Source organism: Syngnathus typhle, linkage group LG4 (assembly GCF_033458585.1).
Source record: "Syngnathus typhle isolate RoL2023-S1 ecotype Sweden linkage group LG4, RoL_Styp_1.0, whole genome shotgun sequence".
NCBI classification, from domain to species: Eukaryota; Metazoa; Chordata; class Actinopteri; order Syngnathiformes; family Syngnathidae; genus Syngnathus; species Syngnathus typhle.
Window position 1 is genome coordinate 19,600,798 of NC_083741.1, and position 19,459 is coordinate 19,620,256.

The 19,459-nt window shown below is 42.8% G+C and overlaps 1 protein-coding gene and 2 long non-coding RNA genes across 5 annotated transcripts in view; 2 read left to right on the plus strand and 1 right to left on the minus strand.

Moving 5' to 3' along the window:
* Positions 1-5,746: 5,746 nt before the first annotated feature.
* fto (FTO alpha-ketoglutarate dependent dioxygenase) overlaps positions 5,747-19,459 on the minus strand; it is a 97,205-nt gene continuing 83,492 nt past the window's right edge. Inside the window, exons 9-11 of one of the 3 annotated variants that reach the window (XR_009714199.1) lie at positions 8,140-8,280; positions 7,881-7,969; positions 5,747-5,881 (exon numbers count right to left, since the gene is read on the minus strand). Coding sequence is in view for 2 of the 3 variants with exons in the window: in XM_061276841.1 (XP_061132825.1) it covers positions 7,963-7,969; positions 8,140-8,280 (148 nt within the window). In the remaining variant the exon portion in view is untranslated. Of the gene's footprint in view, positions 5,882-6,573; positions 7,970-8,139; positions 8,281-12,440; positions 12,615-19,459 lie in introns of those variants that run through there. The other 2 variants (XM_061276841.1, XM_061276843.1) reach the window with 2 other exon arrangements.
* Positions 5,770-8,404, plus strand: LOC133152890 (uncharacterized). The gene is made up of 2 exons (XR_009714200.1): positions 5,770-5,911; positions 8,148-8,404. It is a non-coding gene; the product is annotated as an uncharacterized LOC133152890 (long non-coding RNA).
* On the plus strand, positions 13,785-16,797 carry LOC133152891 (uncharacterized). Its single transcript, XR_009714201.1, has 5 exons — positions 13,785-14,053; positions 14,305-14,402; positions 14,483-15,567; positions 15,679-16,508; positions 16,584-16,797. It is a non-coding gene; the product is annotated as an uncharacterized LOC133152891 (long non-coding RNA).

The following is a 19,459-nucleotide window of genomic DNA, read 5'->3' on the forward strand; positions in this document are numbered from 1 at the left end:
CTTATTCTCTTCAAAGATAAAGGCATATATATATATATATATATATATATATATATATATATATATATATATATATATATATATACACACACACACATATACAATTTTTTTTTTTTTAATGACCAAAAATCTCGCACTAAGTTTTGAGCAAGACCGGAAACACATAACATGTAGCTTGAGTATGTAACATTTGCAGGGAACAGGTTGGCCAAACACACATGTAACATTATCCTCTCCGAGGTCTTCGCAGAGTACAACGTCTCACGCGGGCTCCCTCCCGCTGCGAGCCTTTAATGCGCGGGCCTCCGTTTGTTTGCAGACGGGACTCGGCATCGCACTTGGGTCCAGCTTGAGCCGGACAGCCAATGAGACAAGGGAAGGAAATCGAGCCGCCGCGCCGTTGTTTTCCCTGCATAGCACGTCCAGGATGCCGGGGTGGCTCAGAACAACAGTCGGCTCTCTAACCTGAGACTCCGGGTTAAAAGATGGAAGGAAGGGCTGGCTCAGTGCAGCGGGGGTACACTTTGGATGTGTCTACAATGGGAGTGAGCCGTGGATAGAGAGCAAGGGTTTGGACAAACAAACATGAACCTTTGCGTTGGGCTCTATGTGAAAGCGCGCCGCAGATGGGAGAAAAACACTTTCACTCAGCACCGTCAGGGCTTTCTCTATCTTCAAAACAAGCACTTGTAGTCAAAATAAACTGGAGGTGAAAAGAAAGCACGAACAGAATCATTTCGCTTCCGCAGCAAGTACAGTACAAATGGCCTAAGCACCATTTGAAAAAGTCTGAGACGACGGGTGTCACGTATCGTGTTAGGGAATGTCAGTGAATCAAATACTATTATTTCACATTTTGCATTACAACCACAGAAATAATAATTATCGTAAAATCCTGACAGTGCCAATGGGGGAATTTTTCTTATCTGCTCCGGCTATTTTATTGGATCTCACAACCGGTGAAGGCGTGTGATAAAATGTTTGGAGTGCTTGCATTGGCAATAGTAGCAGAGCAGGCAAACGATTAGCTCAGCTTGGAGTAGCAGTTTCTGGTGCCCTCTGACCCACCCCTTTAACCCGCCTTGCTCCCCTTCCTGTCCTCCCTTCCTGCCTCTCACGGACTTCGCCTTGGCCGCGTGTAACAGCACGGGAGATTTATGTCAAAATGCGAGTATGTGTCTAGCACATGACACTCCCTGTGTACTCCCCGAAGCGAGGGGCTACACTTCCTGATCAGCAAGCCTGACACACTGGACAGCTGACCCCCCGACCCCTCGGTTTCACCTGAGTCGCAGAGGGGCGGAGGGTGGCGAGGTCACAGTCGACACAGCACTACTCTTATGCAGTGCGTTGAGAGTCTATGCACATCGGCGTCACTCAGCAACTCAGAGTCAGAATTTGCAGAAGCTTGTTTTCGTCCAAGGCATAGCCATCCGTCCATTTTGCAAAGCCTTTGTATCCTGGATGAATTTTGCAGTGCAACCCATGAAATCAAATGATTTCTATTAAGAGCAGTTGGCCTAATTGTTTTCTCTATGCAGAATACTGGAAATAGAATTTATCTTTACATTTGATTACACTGTCAAAGAAATAAAGCCAAATAAAAAGGAAAACATGCAGACGAACGCTGGACAAAACTCTCGCCATGTAAAGTAACGTGCAATCCGACATGCATGTTGGTGAGGCATTCTTAACCATTAGATACAATTTAAAAGACATATTTACATCTAATTTGGGATTGTACAATCTGAAATGCATTCCAGTTACCCATGTACATTATTTCCCGATTGTGATTTATTGCACGTGTTGTTGTATCGAACATCACATGAGAAATTTCCCTTCACTGTAAATATTGATTTTATTTCCCACGCTCCCTGCTTTATTCTTACGAATATTAATGTATTTCGATGGAGACGGTGTAAAACCAAGAGCAACAGCACGCATGGAAAACATTAAAGCCCTTTTAAAGTAAAATACGTCATGCGGGTTGTTTTCAAACGAGCCTGTCACGCGTGATCTGTAGTCTATCAGGACGGCAGAGTTGGCCATAGCCATGATAAAAAACTGTACAAAAGTCAATAATACCATGAATCTTGTAATTTAGGACACAGGTTCATTCGACTCAATAACACAAAAAAGAAATTACGTAAGAGGGTGAAATGAAAAAAAAATGACGTGCGAGCTTCTTGACGTCAAGTCATGACGAGAGCAATTAGCATGATTGGAGTGCTGTTTGTTAGTAAGTGGAAGGGTGGAGTAGCACTGCCCTCATTAGCATGCATGCTTTTACAAGCCCCGGATGAAGTCTTCAACGTTGGCCATTTTATTTATTAGTAAATCCAGACAGATGGCGAAGAAGCTTGTATTGACCGGACGTGGTCTTTTAAAGAGGCAACAATGAGCGAATCTGTCATTTTCATTTTGCAATCACAATTATGCATAAAAATGTATTGTAATCAATTTTATCCAGTACAAGTACAACTTTCCAAGCACAAATCGATGTCATTGAATCACAGGAATATAAAACGATACATCGATGTAGTTGGTGAATCGAAACACACCAAGCTTGGTCAATAGATGGATATAAATTGACTCGCATTTGTCTATAAATATTTACTTTTCAAGTATATAAATAATTATTTCAAATCTCAACTCTTTAAAACAGCGCAACTTGGTTTAAAAAAAACAAGCTCTCCTTATCTCCCACGCTGCCATTTTCTAACAGAGGGAGCTTCTGGTTTGCAGCGAGCCAGCGCCGAGGCAATTAAGAGTTTAACCTGGGCTCAGCCCACGGGACCCCTGAGTAGACAGCGGAGTCAAATAGAGCTGGGCTGTGCACAAAGGCAGGCCAGTGGAGAGCTGGCCAGTCAGTTGTACTTTCCTGCACGGGAGAAAGATGCAGAGAGAAAGTGACAGATAAGCAGTGGGGAAGAAGAGAAGAAATGGATAGATTGGGGAGAGAGTGAGAGAAAGATAGAGAGCACAGTGTACACAAGCCCGCTCCTCCATGAGAAGAAGGTCACCAGCTCTCTCAGAGGAGTTCCTTAAATAAAGTCCCGTATCCTGCTGCTCTTCACTGGGCAAACAACCTCCTCTGCTCTTTATTAACTAAATATGAGGGGACTCTGACCGGGGGACAAAAATTCAATATTCCCCCCCTCTTTTCCACCACCGCCGCCAAATATTTAAAGCAAGCAAATAAACAGACAAATAAATAGACCTCTGCCAAGGGAAGAGAGAGCCAGCCGGTCCCTTGGATGTAATTTGACGGCCCACTTACTTGGAGGCCAAGAGCCCAGTGCTACTCAAGATGCTCATTTGAAGAGCTGTCAATCAAGGTGGGTGGGTGTGGGGGGGAGGGGTCAGCAGCTTTGGGGATATTTGTGCCACTCGTGTATGTGAGTGTGGGTGTTTAGAAGAGGTGAGCAGCAATTCCTCCTCAAGGTTGGAGCAGATAAGGAGAGCGTTTTCCTGATGAAATCATCAGTTCCCTGCCACCCAGCTATACAAGTTTCCCCAGACTTGAGCCAAAATGTGCCAATACGCTTCGCAATACAGCAGTTGTGATTTGTTTTTTCCCCAGATAATCAGAAATAATTGATAATAATAAATCAAAATCTCCCTCTGAAACAGACTCGTACAGAAAGAATAGGGCGTTTGCGTCGTTGTGGGCATGAACACAGCCAACATGCTTATTAGCAAATCAGGGCCCACATTCTTTGACCTTGCAGAACATGAAATTGACTCACGAGGGTCCATACATAAACTGGAACTGGAAAAAAGTATAAAATACACCATTACAACTAAATGATATATTATAATGAAATCAATTCTACGATTTGACTCAGTACAAATTGCAAGGTGACTTTCTTAGTGTTCAATTTAATTTTTCGCTTTTAGGGCAGTAACAATTAACAAAGATTAAGGTTGACATGTAATTTCAATACAAAGAAAAAAACTAAAAGTGAAACCCTACTGTGTCATGTTTAAATAATGGAACGTCAAAGAAGGTGCAAAAGTGCCCGCGTCAATATTTCTTGTCATACTCTATACACGCATCAGAGACTTCCTTTCTTGTTCTGCACCCCCACTGATGAAGTGATGAGGGGGATGCATGGGGGGGAGTTAATATTAAAAAGTCCTTTCATCCATTTTAGATGAGATGTAGATGACTCAATTATGCTTGGCCTGACATCAAGACCACTTGGCGGCGAAGCGGCTGCTAACGTTGGAAAATGATCCACTTAATCCTGCTCATATGAATGGCGGGGCGCTAACTCGGCTCGCGACGCTAAGCGAGTGAGACGGGGCGCTCCCGGCATGTGGTCGGTGGGCGGGGCTTGGTTAGTATGAAGGGCAGGAAAGAGATTCAGGACGTCCACTTTTGTGTAACAAGAGGGAAGGAAAAGTCGTCCCTTTCAAGGCTGAAAGGAACAAGTGAAAGAGGGGGAAATGGGTCAAGAGAGTCCTGCAGGATGCAAGGCGTCGGGCATGAGTGCAGTGACCCACAAAAACACTGCACATTTGGGGGTCTGAGGTGTTTGATCTGAGAGGGTTCCCCTGTCCCCACCAGACACGCATCGCTGCAATATTCATCTGCAAACATCAACCGTAATCTCCGATTGTCAACATCGACTACTCTGGTCCGACTGAGCAAGTCGGACACGAAAAACGCCTCAACACAGGAAGTTCAGTGAAGCCCCTTATGATTTGGATTTGAGGAATTCATCTTTGTGCTCAAGACAAATCAATTACAGTATTACTTTAATGAAATCCCACCTCGTTTTGCATCTCGTTTGTGACCTTAGCAGTGGCCCAAACAGTAACGCCGCTTAACACTCGGTCAAGTCGTGGTGTTTTGTCAGCACCCATTGGTGTTTGTCTGCGGAGCTGACAAATGAACGCTGCCCGTCACGGCGATGACAGCCGCCCCGAAGCTGCGATGCTATCTTTGACTCTTCTACAATTACCTCCTCTGTGGCCCCGACTACCCACCACAGGGCCCTCCGGCACAGGCTCACACTGTGGAACCTGCTACGCACGAGATAGGTTTGCGTTCATCTGTCCCTTTGTACAAACATTCCCCCGGACAACTGTACACATCCTATGCTCTGAAATTCTTTGTAAATAGGAAAGATTAAACATAGGGTCCCATTTTTTCACAGTGTAAACACTTTGTCTAAAGAGCTTTCTTTGTTTTATAGCAAAATTGAGGCTCGTGGTTCACTGGCTTGCGGACTTCATAAAATATTTTTTTAATATTGTAAAATTAAAAAAGGTGTTTGCATACGTATCAAGTAATTTTGTATATTGTTATTTATTCTTTACATTTAGTCCCATAAAATTCCCTTAAAAGATGATAGATGCCGATTAGCCCGTATGTAACAAAATGATCCAGTTTCTACTTTTAAGTGCAACATTTGACTGGACTGTGACCTCGAAGAGATACCTTTCTCCAGCACACACCTGGTTATTTTATCTTTCTGCACACCTATTGTTGGGCCTAATTGATGGTGGCCCGGCTGGTTGTGACCCCGGACACAACAATGCATACCTGTGGCCATCACCACCAGCGCTGTGTAATTGTCTCTCCAAGTGAGGGCCCTTTTGTCCAAGTCGGCCCCCGAGGGGAGAGGCCACTGCGACCATCCATCACTCAGTCGCTCAGCCGCCACAGGAAGTAGTTAACATGGCTGACCTCAGAGGTTGGTGTGTGTGTGTGGAGGGAGGGAGGGAGGGAGATGGCGCACCCGAGTTCTTGGTGAGAGACACACAGAGCATTAGCCATCTTTTCATCCCTGCCAGTGACATCGCTCCGTCAGTCAATCCATCAATCAGCATGATGTAGCGCTCGACGCTAATCCAGTCGCGTCCTTTGAACCTTTGAGGAACAGACAGCACCAAGAGCACGGTAAAAGACTAAAAATAAAAGAGTCCTATTACACAGATGTGACGAGAAGACAGGCCATGTGAGTGAGCAGTTTCAGCTAAAGAATGATGGATGCTCGTAAAACACCTGTTCAAGGAGGTAATAAAATCTACAGACAGCACTTAGGGAGGCGTTTCTACGGCATTGCTGTCCTTTATAGCCCTATAAGGTTTGCTTTAGTTGCTGTATTAATAGTTAAGCCTTTGGTATCGAGCACAGCTGCCCATTACATTGATCGACCAGTTGATCGCCTATAGATTGTGTTGTGGGTTTATCCCATGGCATTAAAACTAGAGGAAAGTAGCAAGTTGCTTTATTAGCCTTCAAATAGTTTTGTTTATTTTAAATTTGAGAAATGGTATGGAAATGAACAAGGGATCAAGTGAGAAGACCAAAAATTACCATTTCAATACAGGGTGGAATTTTCATTTTGGCAATGTCGTTTTTGAAATGTTACTGCAGGAGCAATTGTCTAATTCCATTCAGTGCTTGTCATAAATTAAGGGGGGGGGGGAAACATCAGTTGAAAGGTGTAATGAGTATATAGATGAGGGCAATATTTTAGCCACTGACCTCAGCTACCTGGACATAAGCAAAAACAATGAGAATTTGGAATGGGATAGAATTATGTTTGAGACACAATATAGCAGATAAAATGCCATACTTTATTGAATTTTGCCTTTCCTATTGCGAACAAGCTGTGGCAACGGGAAAGTACAAAGGGATGCGTACAACGCTAAAAAATACCGCGCTACAAAACAAAACTCTCGGATAACAACAATAAGCAAAGGTGCAGCAAGGAAAAAAAAAAACAGTGTTTGGCAACCAATAACTTCAACAATAAACTAAAAAGTACAAAAAGGAGTGCAATCATAATTTCTAACAGAAATTGTCTACTTAATGGTCAGCGAGAAAAGAAATTAATTGTGGAGATCTGCTACGCTGTCTCATCGTCTGACCCCCCCTCCCCAAAACACACACACCGCCACCACCTTTTAGGCTTTTGCCGAAAGTGTCGGCTGGTTCTTTGGCCAGCAGGTTTCCAGTGTGCGTGACACACTTTCGGAGTAATTAAACGCCATTGAACAGCTGTAACAAAGGAGGGTATTCTGGTGTTGTACTTTCGACACATCCTTTCATTCGTCGTGACGACTTGAGAACAAACGACAAATGAAATTCCTGTAGGCTCACGTACGCCGTCGTAATGAAAAATTTGCTTTTTTTCTTTGGTCAGTCTGGGAATTATAAACCAATGTGATTCTTACCCTTATAATAATAATAATAATAATAAAAAAGAAACATTTGGGATAAACCAGTTGCTGGCGTTCCGATAAGGGTCGACTGAATGCTATATTTGTTTATTTCACTTGAAATGAGACAGATGCCATTCAAAAGCATTAGTGCGCTTGTTTTGAACGACTAAAGAGATGAAAATTTTGAGTTTGACTAGAAATTGGCGATTTGACTGTTATCCTCCGAATTCAAAATCCACAAGATTCTCGATCAATACTGTGGTTTTAGCTTTGTAAGTCCGATTTCTTAGGTCAGTCATCGTTTAGTCAATGTTCGGTTTTCCTTGAAAATGGAACACACTGCTGGTTTCTTTCTTTGGTCAGTCTGGGAACAAAATGGCCTCACGTGAGAACCACGAGAGCATTTTTAAAACTGTGAATACTGACAACGCCCCCTCTAAAGAAAGCTGGATTACATGATATTAAGTGATACAATGACATGATAAATAGTTATACACGGAAATGTCAATACCTCGTTACTTTACGTGTGGTTACACTAATAGCTTGATGCTAAGCTTGCCTTGTTAGCATGTTACTAAAGCGCCACTATGATGCGTTTATATTGAGAGGGACTGAGGGTTTGGCCTGCGAGGGGATGGAGATGAAGCAACGAAAAATTCCTCTCGTTCAGAATCGCAATGGGTTTGCAGTCAGCTCACGTCGGGGTCGGTTGGAAAAGCTGGTATTCTGATTTCTCCTCATTTCCTTGCACGTCCATTATGAGAGGCCTTGAAGGATCCTTCACATTCTGTAGAAGAGAAATTGCATCTTGTCAAATTGTCAAGATTTCTAAATAGTCCATTTTAGACTTGGCTTGAAAGTATGTAGTTGTACAGAATAATGAAGGCATTTAAGGAATTCTCATTTACAGTAATAGAGCAAAGGTGTTCCATCTAAAACCCGTTTTTAAAGTGTTACCTCCACAGCAGCGACTCCACTCGGTTGATGATGTCAGCCAAATCAAAGGGAAGCGGCATGTCGGGGTCGTCCACGCCCCAGAAGGGACGGTCAACGGGGGCCTCCTCGGGGGCCAATGTCTGCGCCAGGCTCGAGTGGCACCTGAAGTGACGGGACACAAGGAACAAACGTCAGCGCTCTTGTTCACAAACAATTGCTCATCGTTATGACTTGTACCACTTGTTGATCGCGGGAGAATACAGAAAATTAAAAACAAATGACTCAGCATAGGTCTTGGTTGTTTGTGTCATTGGTGTGTCGATGTGATGCCTAAAAAAGTCTGTTACATATTGTGATGTTTGATTGTTTTTTTGACAGTCACCACTATTTCTGCGGTGAGTCAGCAAAAGTGTCTCTGGTGTAACAACACAGGAAGCTGTGACGTTAACGCGGAAAGGCAGCCTATGACGGATAATGGCGGGTTAAGTGTAAATGTGACAGCATTTGACGGCCCCGGCAGACCCGGGTCACATCTTTTGTCAGAGCAGTGTAAATATTTACTGTGCTGCTCGCGGGTTGTCATTGTAAATCTGCTCCCCTCGACCTCTCATCCCCGCTGCCTCTTGGCAGACGAGATGGACCTTTAACCTCAGGGTGCAAGAGGGAGAGGAGCAGGGTGGCATGTCTATGTCAGTTGTGTTAGTTACTATATAGTTCAACAGGATCCGTTCAGAATGCAGCAATTTCAAGACACTTTTCTCCATGGGAAACAATCCATTCCAAGGCTAAACTGACTCCATTATGGAACCTTCAGTGACTGTCCAGAGTTACACAGCATTTGCTGAAGGGATTTTTTTTTGGGACCAGTCCTTAACTGTAAAAACAGATTTATTGTTCCAAAAAAAAAAAAAAAAAAAAAAAAAAAAAAAACCACTCATAAGTTCCGTTTGCAAGTGTACAGTCATGGGGCCATCACCTCATAAAAATAAAAAAGACAAAATAAAAGCAACCCTCACTTGGTGGAGTCATGTTAGAATTCGCTGAGCAAAAGTCAATCATAGGTGTCACTTGTATGCTCTGACACACATGCACAAACACACACACATGCACACACAGACTTGAAGACAAGCGAGAGGTGGGGGTTCCAGGCTCGGTTATGGATGAGGTGAAGGGACATTAAGTAGCCACAATTTGCGGTTATATATTTTAACGTGAGCCACTTAATGTTCCACTGGCTCTAGGCCTAAGTGGTGCTTTTTTGGTGTGGTTAGCGCAAGAACGGCATTAACATCGCGCCGCTCCAATATATCTTGGGCGCCCTGGATCTGGGCCTGATAATAGCATCTGTTAACACGCGCTAAGTACCATTATGTAGCACATCACTTCATAAATAATACGATTAGGCGACCTTGGGGCTTTGCAATGAGCCTTGTGTTTAAATGTTCTCATCATTTATTTAGGGCACGAATTAAAGGAAGCGCCACTTCAGGAAAAAAAGCGAAGGAGGGGGAAGCCTATGTGGCTGGTGTTCATATCCAAGTGCAACGTGACAGAGATGGTGCTGGTGTGTTCTGCTTACACGAGCGTGAAGTCACCATGGGGGAAACTGTCCACCAATGATTTGGCCTGGTTCAGAATTCTCAAATCTTGAATACTACAGTAGTAAGAAGTCATTGCTTGGTTAAGTTTTTGCGTTGTTGACGTGACCCAATATTTCAAATGCCACCTGAGCTTCAAGCCATTTACTAATTTGTATGGTAATTAAATGCCCAAGCACAAAATGAGAACATTGAGTGAGCCGAAATTCACACCCAGACATTAATACAAAGAACAAAATGCTATGTTAATGTCAATCAGCCAATACCCACGTTTTTGTAACGAGTCATCTTATACATACAATTATTACACTTTGTAAAACCAATTATATTATCTTTTATTTTTTATTCCTGCTCTATGGTTATTTTACCAACTCACGGTAACCTGTGCAAATACAGAAAAGTCAAATGAAACAAGGAAAAAGGTAAAGACACCAAAGTTGGGAGACAACCTAACTTAATGAAATATTTAATTAGCTATGTACGTCACAGAAGAAAGTTTCTGGTTAGCCGGGAACCAGTCCAGGGTGCAGCACGCCTCACGCACAAAGTCAGCTGCGATATGTCTCAGCCCACCTGTGATGCTCATGAAGACAGGTGTATAAAAATATGAATGGATGGATGGATAACAATGTGCATGCAACCCAGCACACAATTCCAGTCAGTGTATGCTTGCTTGCGAAAATGGAACCCAAACAAAGTCAATACCAAGCGAGGTGCCTTTCGGTTCTTTGGGGAAATGGTGGCAACAAACACCTGAGCTAAGGTCAAAGACAAAAATAGGTGTAGTAGAAGAAGTGGTTTCTTGGGAGTCCACTCTGTTCCAATGGATTAACCCCAGTCAGATCTGGACCTAACTATCCCATCTGGCGCTCAGTCGAGAGAGATTGGCAATACAATCAGTCATTTCAATTTGCCCTGAAACCTTCTAGCCCGGCCAGGCTCGTGCTCAAATGGTATGCTAATGTGAAAGGTATCTGGCTTTCTATCGTCTCTATTCCACAGAGGGATCCCCTAACTGCACCCCACCTCCCCAAACTGCACTTGAACCGCGGTCGGGGTGGGTGCTCAGCAAGCTTTGCAATAAGAGGCTGGGGCACCCTCAACCCCTTTGTGCTCAAACTAAGCACTTTAGCTAAAGTGAGTGTTAATTATGGACAGGCAAAACAGTCAATAAAAGGTTAATGCTAAAGTCAAAGGATGAATTCCTTTAAGCATTGCATCATTCCACCATCTCCACGACAACTGGCTACCTCGCAGGTCTCCTAATCAATACGTTTTACTGTAATGCGGTCCCTATCGATTTTCGTCCTTCCTCGGCCCCCTCCTCCTCCGTGGCTTTTATCCCTCGGTCAAATGAGAGAGACGCAGCAAAAGATGGAGAAACAAGTAAATAATCTCATTAACCTCAGTTTGCTTTGTTATAGAATGCTCGGGCTTTCTCCTAAAGGCTTGCGAGAAAATCTTACGGTGTTCTGCCGTCACCACCGCCACACTTAATCTCCGGCTGCTGCGTAATCGTGTAGCGGTCCACTCAAGCAAGAGAAGCAGCCATACATTAAATGGCCCTCAGCTCTTAACAGGATGGGAATCCACCTAATAGACAACATCAGTGTTTCCGCCTGACGTAATTACATTGATAAATGCACAATTTTGTCAGGCCAAGTGAAAAAGAACCTGTGGTGCAAGGACGGGAGACAACACTTCTTGCGTTACGGCTGTACAAGGTCGTTTGGAACCTCACGGCACAAGTATGGGCCCAAGAATCTGAAAGTATCTGAACTTGTGTTTTTTACAGTATTATGTCCCACGTTCAGAAAATCTGGATTGAAAAATGTGCTGTAAGATCTGTGTGTTGCATGTTCACTCAAAGTCAGATGAGGTACCAGATCATTGTTAACTGGATCCTGCAACTTCATACTACAAAATTTAAATCAGACATCTGGACTTTTTAAGAATCCTTTTGGAGATAAGGAGAAATGACCAAGAAGTAGTCGAGTTTCCTTCAATTGAACTTTTGGGGATTACAATTAGCCTTCATAAATGTCTCTTACACAATTCTGCTAACATTTTAACATTCTGCTAACAATTATAATTAACAATTAAGGTAATTATTATTTGCATGATTGATTAGCTCTACCGAAATACCTGATCATAGGTAAGCACAAGCTCGACAAGAATATCATTCCCTTACTGACTCATTGACATTTGAGTCTTAGATAACCTGTTCCTTTGTCCTCCACCTGGCAACTGTTCTGTGCAGGTGTGAGCATTTACAGCCTTGGCAGTCAATCACGCTCCAATTGCCAAGAGAATGCAATCAGACAAGTTATGAAAATTTTTACATTTTCATCGTAAATCAAGCTGACCCTGAAGCTAAGTTGAGCAATGTGTGCCTAAGGAAGCAAAGAGTTAATTAGTCGAATGTATTTCTGTAACGGTTGTGAAAGCTAAGATGCGAGTGAACATGCGCGTTTGTCAGGGAGTAGAAGGCGGGCAGATGGACAGACAGGTAGCATTTAGCTATGTGTAAATCTGTCAACGTTGCAGCAAAACATTAGCAAAGTCAAGGAGAGGGCATCAACACAGCAAAGATGTTTAGAACAAGGCTTAACCTGTGAGGTGAAACTTTAGCGCGTGGCCCACGCTAGCTAGCATCCAAGTACGGCTCAACTGAACCGAGGTGCCGCCTTTATGACTTTGTGATTGTGATGAGTGTAATTGACAAATTCAAATATTATCAGCTTACAGGGCATCTATCCAGCTGTGTTTTTTGGCACCCACCAACCTGTAACAGGTTGCCAGCTTCACTTGACAACAATCTGTTTGTTTTGATGAGCCAGCATGCTTCTATCATCCATTCATCATCATCTTACATACGGCCCTCCATTCAACATTTGTCTGCAGAGAGAGCGAGAGAGAGACAGACAGACAGACACAGAGACAGACAGATATCAGCCATCCATCTGTCATCTATCCCTCCAACCCTCTATCCCTCCATTCCTCCATCCCTCAGCAAACACAAATTCCAACCTTACATCTCCTAAGTAACAACCCCAGCGTTCATTTATACCTTCACGAGCCAACTGCCAGAAGCTCTATCCATTCATTCATGCATCCACCATTCGAGCCATCCTGCCAGCTTTAGCATCCGTTCACAAGTGTGGGAAGGGCAACATTCACTTCGCATCAATCACGTGCCATTGTCAGACAGCTGCTGACTGTACAACTTTTATGATTGTTTGAGGTGGGCACTCGCATGGGAAAGGGAAACAAAAAGAAAAAGGGCGGCTGATCTTCAAATGCATGACATATGTTCATTTCTCTTTTGATTACCTCTAAAGAGCCGAGTTTAATAAAACTAACAACCGATGCACTACTTTGCCTTTAATCAGTGCTTGTGCACATGACGCAGAAATGCACCGGCAAGCCGGAGACGGCGTGACCGCTTAAGCTGCGGCTGAGGCGCGTGGGCAGCTCAGAGGTAGACGCGGCCCAATTCGGAGATTCCGTGAGGTCCCCCCCCCTCATCTTGCCAAAGTTGAGGCCGCTCGTTAAACCACATGAAACAAATTAATGGCATTGGACGCCACTAGGAGCGTGGCGACCCGCGTGTGGATGGTTCTCAAGTTAGCTGGTACACACATGTAAGGATCCTTTTACCTGAATAGCCTTGGCTTCCTTCACACCCTGAACCCTTGATGTGGCCTGGCAGCCTGCCTCGTCTTACAGAGTGCTAATCCACATGCAACTGAAAAACCCGCACACACGGCTGGCCAGGTAGCCTCCAAATAGCCTCTGATAATTGGAGGCCATAAAACCCTGTTGCAGTCTGGAAGTGCAAAGGAGGTAAAGCCCCTGAACTGCAACTAACGTTCAAAAAACAGGTGGACGTCCATTAGGTGCTTAACAGCGTAACAAATTACCAAACAACCCAGCCCGCTCTTGCTCTTCCTGAGGCTATTGGATGGAATGTGGCCCTAATGTCAACAAAGTTGCAAAATTTACGAGCAGACAAGTATTGTTCAGACGTAATCGGGTTCCAATAAAAGAGAAAGAGAAAAGGTTGGATAAGGACAAACAGATGGGCGAGCTCCTGGCCGTTTACTTTTCCAATAAGTAGGACGGTAGCATATCACACCTCGAGGCCTTGGATCATCCCAAGATGCGTTTAGAGAAAGGCAAGGTGTGTCTGAGCTCCAGGCTGACTTGAAAAGAAATAGTGTCTTTCAAACTGCCTGTGCCAAGCTACATGCTTGCTAAAGTAGCTGCTAAGAGAGACGGGTGGAGCAGACATTTGATTAAAAAGTCTGCTAACAAGAAGCCCAAACAACGTAACAGTAAGTATGAAGTTACAAAAGGGGTCACCAATTCTAGTCCTGGGGGTCAGGTGCAGCGCACCTAATTCAAATTATTAGATAATTTTTTTCTGCCCTAACCCAGGTGAGTATAAAGCCAAGCCAAGCAGGAATGTATTCCAATTTTCCAGGACAAAGTCAAGCAGTTTCTGTCCAGACCTGTTACTGCGATGGCATTGTAAAATGATCATTCTGAACTCTTCCCTCTCAATTTCCTCATGACCAACCATCAGCACCTTGTAGGCATATAAATCCGGCAATCACCCCGATGATGGATGAGGCTGGCCCCGACAGCTATTGGACGGATACCTGACCCCAGTCACATGATGAGGTGGGCACAATACCCGCCTGTCTGCAGTTGACAATGGCAGAAGGGTCAAGCTGGCCCAACTAATTATGTGTCTTTTGTAGCTTCAATTGCCAGGTTACAAGTCATCCCGGTTGCTGCAGGGGACGTGGTGTTAAGTTATGAAGCTTTCTGTGTAAACTGGAGACTTTTAAAGTGTTTGGTGCTTGAAAAGCTATCATGTTCAGGAAATGTATGTTCAGCTGACCTAAAAAGGCAAACAGACACACTGTAGTGATTCTTGTAGTTTTTTTGTTGTTGATAATATTGTAACATTATGATGTTAATTTGAACACTTGTTTAAAAAGTAATTTTCTGACTTAATTCTTATATTGTAAGGTTCTTATTTTCGCGCAGTAATTTTTGTGATGCTTTCATAAATTCACCTGTTCATAGGGATACCAAAAAAACTCAACATAATTAAAATGAGTCTGAAGCAACTGTCTTACTGAACATTCGCGCGTATTTAAAAAAAAAAAAACCATACATTAGAAAAATATTTCAAACATAATATAGAACTCTACGATAAAAGCAAAATTATTTCATAAAAACAAAATGACAAACTAATATAGAACTCATAAACCAATTACCGGATACAGTCTGTTTGATCAGAGCCAATAATTAAGGCTTTGATGACTATCGTGACATAAATGAAATGTCAGCTGATAAAGGTTTGCGGTAGCAAAGTGTAAGCGAAAACGTTACATCTAAGATGACATTTGACTGGGCAAACAAAGTCAAGTCCAAGAGTACACAGTCCCAAAGTCCACCACCATCACAATCATTACTTCTTTCCTGAGTTATTTACAATAGAAAATGAACCCACTCTGAAAATGTCAAGTAGGGACAGACGAATTTGTTTAGCGTTGTTGAACTTCAGCCTAGTGTTGAGTGAATGTCTTCATTATGCACTATGAACATGTGCGTCAACTCTTTGTTTTACCCTGTTAAGTAAATACTGTAGAATTATTAAAAGGCCTCGGCATTTCAAGTGCTGTCTACTGCCAACAATTTGTTTGGAGGAGCAGCCAAGCTTGGGCCCTGAGGCTGGAGAATGCACTATAATGGGGTGTTTATGTGTGTCAGACTATGTGTGGATGTGTGTGTGGGGCGTTGGTGAACGCGTGTACCTGCCTGCCCGGACGAGTCTGTGAGTTTGTGTAATCTTTTTGTAATGGCTCACTGAAAGTTGCTCAAAACACCTGTTTGCGGTCTAACAGGTATTAAATGGAGTTTTCTTTTGTATGTTGTTCTAACACAGGATAATGGTGTGAACCAAAAGCGGTGCGACGAGTATTGGAACATCCCCGCAAACAAGTATTTCCTTCATGGTGTCATTTTTTTCCCCAACAGTGCCAATTTAAATATAGTTTATGAAATAGTTTACACTCATTTGTCCACATTCAAAGTGTTGTGGTGTGACCAAAAAATAAATATGTTAAGTTAGTCAGAGAAAAGATATGACTACTGTTTTTCCCGTTAATGAATAAAATTCACATTTAAAAACTGCATTTTAAGTTTACTTACATAAAAATGAGGGGAAAAATAAGAATTTGAGAAGGGAGCAAATAACTTTGCACAGCACTGGAGAAAAAAATATAATCTGAACGATATTTATTCAGCACACAGAGAAGGAAGGTTTGCTTTAAAGAATATCAAAATGTATTTTTTTGCTCTAACGTCACCTGCGGTCCACACTTCCATAGAACCACCCCTATGCCTATACAGCCTATTTGCAAAGTTTCTAAATTCGAGTAAGCTGATGTAAGCTTTGCTTGCTTGCCACACAAGACAACGGAACCAACAAACTATTCACAAACATCCGTGTGCCATCCGGGTGCCTTGACCAAATTCTCTGCCTTTCCCGCCGATTCGGGGTCAGCTGTGAGGGGATAACCTCGTCCTTAACTTTCACAGAAGCCCAGATGGCGACCGATCCAAAACCTAGCTCACAGATTCAGCTGCGCTGGCCGCAATTTAACCCCCTAAGCCAACCCCTCAGCCCGGGTGACGGCCAAGGTCGCAGACGCTCATTCGAGATAGTGGAAGGAATTAGATAAGGGCTGAGCGGCCCTCATCTGGCTAAGCCTGGTAAGTAGCAAGACTAACAAGCCGAGGCATGGCGCTTTGGCTTCTCACAGACATCCACTCTTCTGTGCTCGTTAGCCTGAACGCAACACGGGAGGTAAACACCCAGGGAAGGAAGGACTCAGAGGGGCTACAGATGGTGCGCCCTGGGCCTGGTGACTGAAGCTCCCAATGAGCTCCTTTTGGATGCAGTGTGATGCAGACAAACAGGGCGGAAGACAAAGCGCAGCGGAAGGAGGGTGTGAGGCGCTGCAAAAAAGGGAGGCGAACCTTTTTTCCTTCAAGGGGGGTAACAAAGAGGACTTTGGAGGAACCTTCAAAAAAGCAAAAATGACTTCTTCAAACTTAAATAGCATGAAAATAAATGATTTTAGAGCATGAGTTCTCAAAGTTTTATGTGAGTGTGCGTGCTCAAAGCAGACATGCCTACCGATTTTCATACTGTAAAGTGAAATCATTTTTAATATTTGATGTATATCTTTATCAGCATGCTAAAATTGTTGCGTTCTGGAGGATAAGAATGGAACCAAAGCAAGTTTAAAGAGAGCAAAGATATCAATTAATAAATAAAAGGATCTAAACAGGCCCATGGACCCTCCTGAAAAAACTTGGTCAGGAGACAGTGAAGGGTGAGGACAACAAGCTGCGAGTACAGGAAGAGACAGAAAATCATTGAGTAGCTTGCCCTTATGAATCTTTGATGAGGGGCAGTCGGGGTCGGCTGAGCCTCTGGTTAAATCAGAGCAACCAGTTTGTGTGTGTGTGGATAAATAAGACTTGGACCGGAACCAGCCCGCTGCATTTATTGCCTCCTTTAAGTTTCTATCCACCCGCCTTTACATCGCACGTCGCGTAAGTGGATCTGCTAATGCTAAAGCTAACTTGCTGTGTGCCGTGATGACAGTACATCTTCTATATTTAATACCGCAGCTGTCAACATGGTAAGAGCACTGTAAAGGCATGAACGCACGCCAACGTCAGATAAGATGCGAAGTTACATGCGAGGTCACTAAACCTGTCACAAAGAAATGAGGACATTACATTGTGAAAAACACGTGGGGAACGTCAGGACAACCAGTAGTGCGAGTCTCGGTTTTAATATGTTCAGGAAAAAAACTAAAGATAAAAAACGAATTTAGCTGTCAGCATGATGATAACCTTCATGTGCCGCAAACTACACAAACTTAAAAACTATTCTGAATTTAGTAAGGATATATAAATTGTATTCTAGTTTAATTGATCGGATTGGATTATCCACAATTTTCTTGATTTCAATGTTTATAATTTGAATATTCTTTCCCATTTTAAATGCACATTTTTATTGTAAATAATTGAAATAATTCTATGATATATTTATAGTTTGGTGGTAAATTGTCGATTCTATTTTTAAACAATATATATTAACATAAAATATTATCTAATCTTCACAGAAAAGATGACCTTTTGAAGACAAAATCTGGACAGAATATTACTTTTTATTTCAAAATTAAATTTATAACAATGTAATTTCTAATAATTTCAATATATACATATATACGTGTTTTTCAACATTTTTCATTTAAAACTGAGAATAATTTACCTAACTTCCTTATAGTTTCTGTCATTTCACTTTTGTTTCATTTAATTTATGTTGGAGTTGAGTCTGAATCTAAGTAAGTGACATAAGCATAATTTCTTGAACTTTAAGAAATGTTCCTTGAGTATTCAGAACTATAATTGTCTTCAAAGCTACGGATGTAATTCCCTCCTTTTGCATTGCTGTCATTACCTTTAATGAGCACGTTAATTGCGGATTTTCTCACCGGGTCTCACAACAAAGACTCTATTCAGCAAGCACGGTGACGTTTGTGTTACGCCACAGCGGGCACTGTTTTGCACTCAATTGTGATGCACGTGTCGCAATGTCTTCCAAAGCAACACTCTTCCAATTAACTCAAACATGCTTGAAGTTTTTCCCCCGTCATTGTTACGGCTTCACACCTGTTCTCGGCTTTCGGACACATGAAACGCTGCTGACAACCTGTTGGGCGGTTGTTTTAATTAAAATACAAGACATGTTACAACAGCCATCTTTCACATCCCCAACGAAACTTCCTTCTAATGGATGTCACCGAGGTAGCAATTATCTCCTCAAAATAATGTGAGTTTGCTGACAAAACAAGACGAGCAGCGTAGTTGTGCTCATCTCATCTGGCACCTGCAATGCCTTGCAACTTGGCTGCGTAGCACGTTTGGCATGTTCGCGATTCTCAGAGTTGTCTCAGCTTGTGTATGTATATGGCAGGTACACACTTGGGTGCATCAATTACTTTCCAAAAATAGGGCTCTTCCGATCACTCCATTAACGACAGATTGTCCAAATTTTGTTCTGAATGACCGGATCTGGAATTTTGTTGATATTCAAATGCAGAAACTCTCTCTAAGTATTGTATCAGTGTAGTGGTTTTGGATTGGGGGAACATTTTATTAACCTGACTATCTGTGGAGCAGAATGTGTTCTCCTGAAATGGATCATTATTTAATAAGCTATTTTGGACATTAGAATAACACCTCTAGCCTCTATGGGTGAGACACCCCTGATATCAAGCCAAAGGGTAAACAGAGCTGCAGTGACATTTGTTGAATGCACAGATTATCGTATGATGACAACATCTGGTGAGTTTTCAACTTGCATGAGAAAGAAGTGGGCTGATCAGCAAGACATGAATGAGGGCGTGTAACGTACGCTAATTCTTGATCACTTTTTGTGGCGAATGCATGTCAAAAACAAGTATAATTAAGACAACTGGGAACTGTTTTAAATTGTCAAAAGGTTTCCTTGATCGTGGAGCAGATTGACAACTTAAGTGACTGCAAGCTTTCAGAGCTGTGATTTTTCTCGTAGCCTCAGGTAAAGGCGGCAGAGCTGGTTCTTATGTCCTTGAGAGCCTCACAGTGCCCCCTAATGGTCCCTG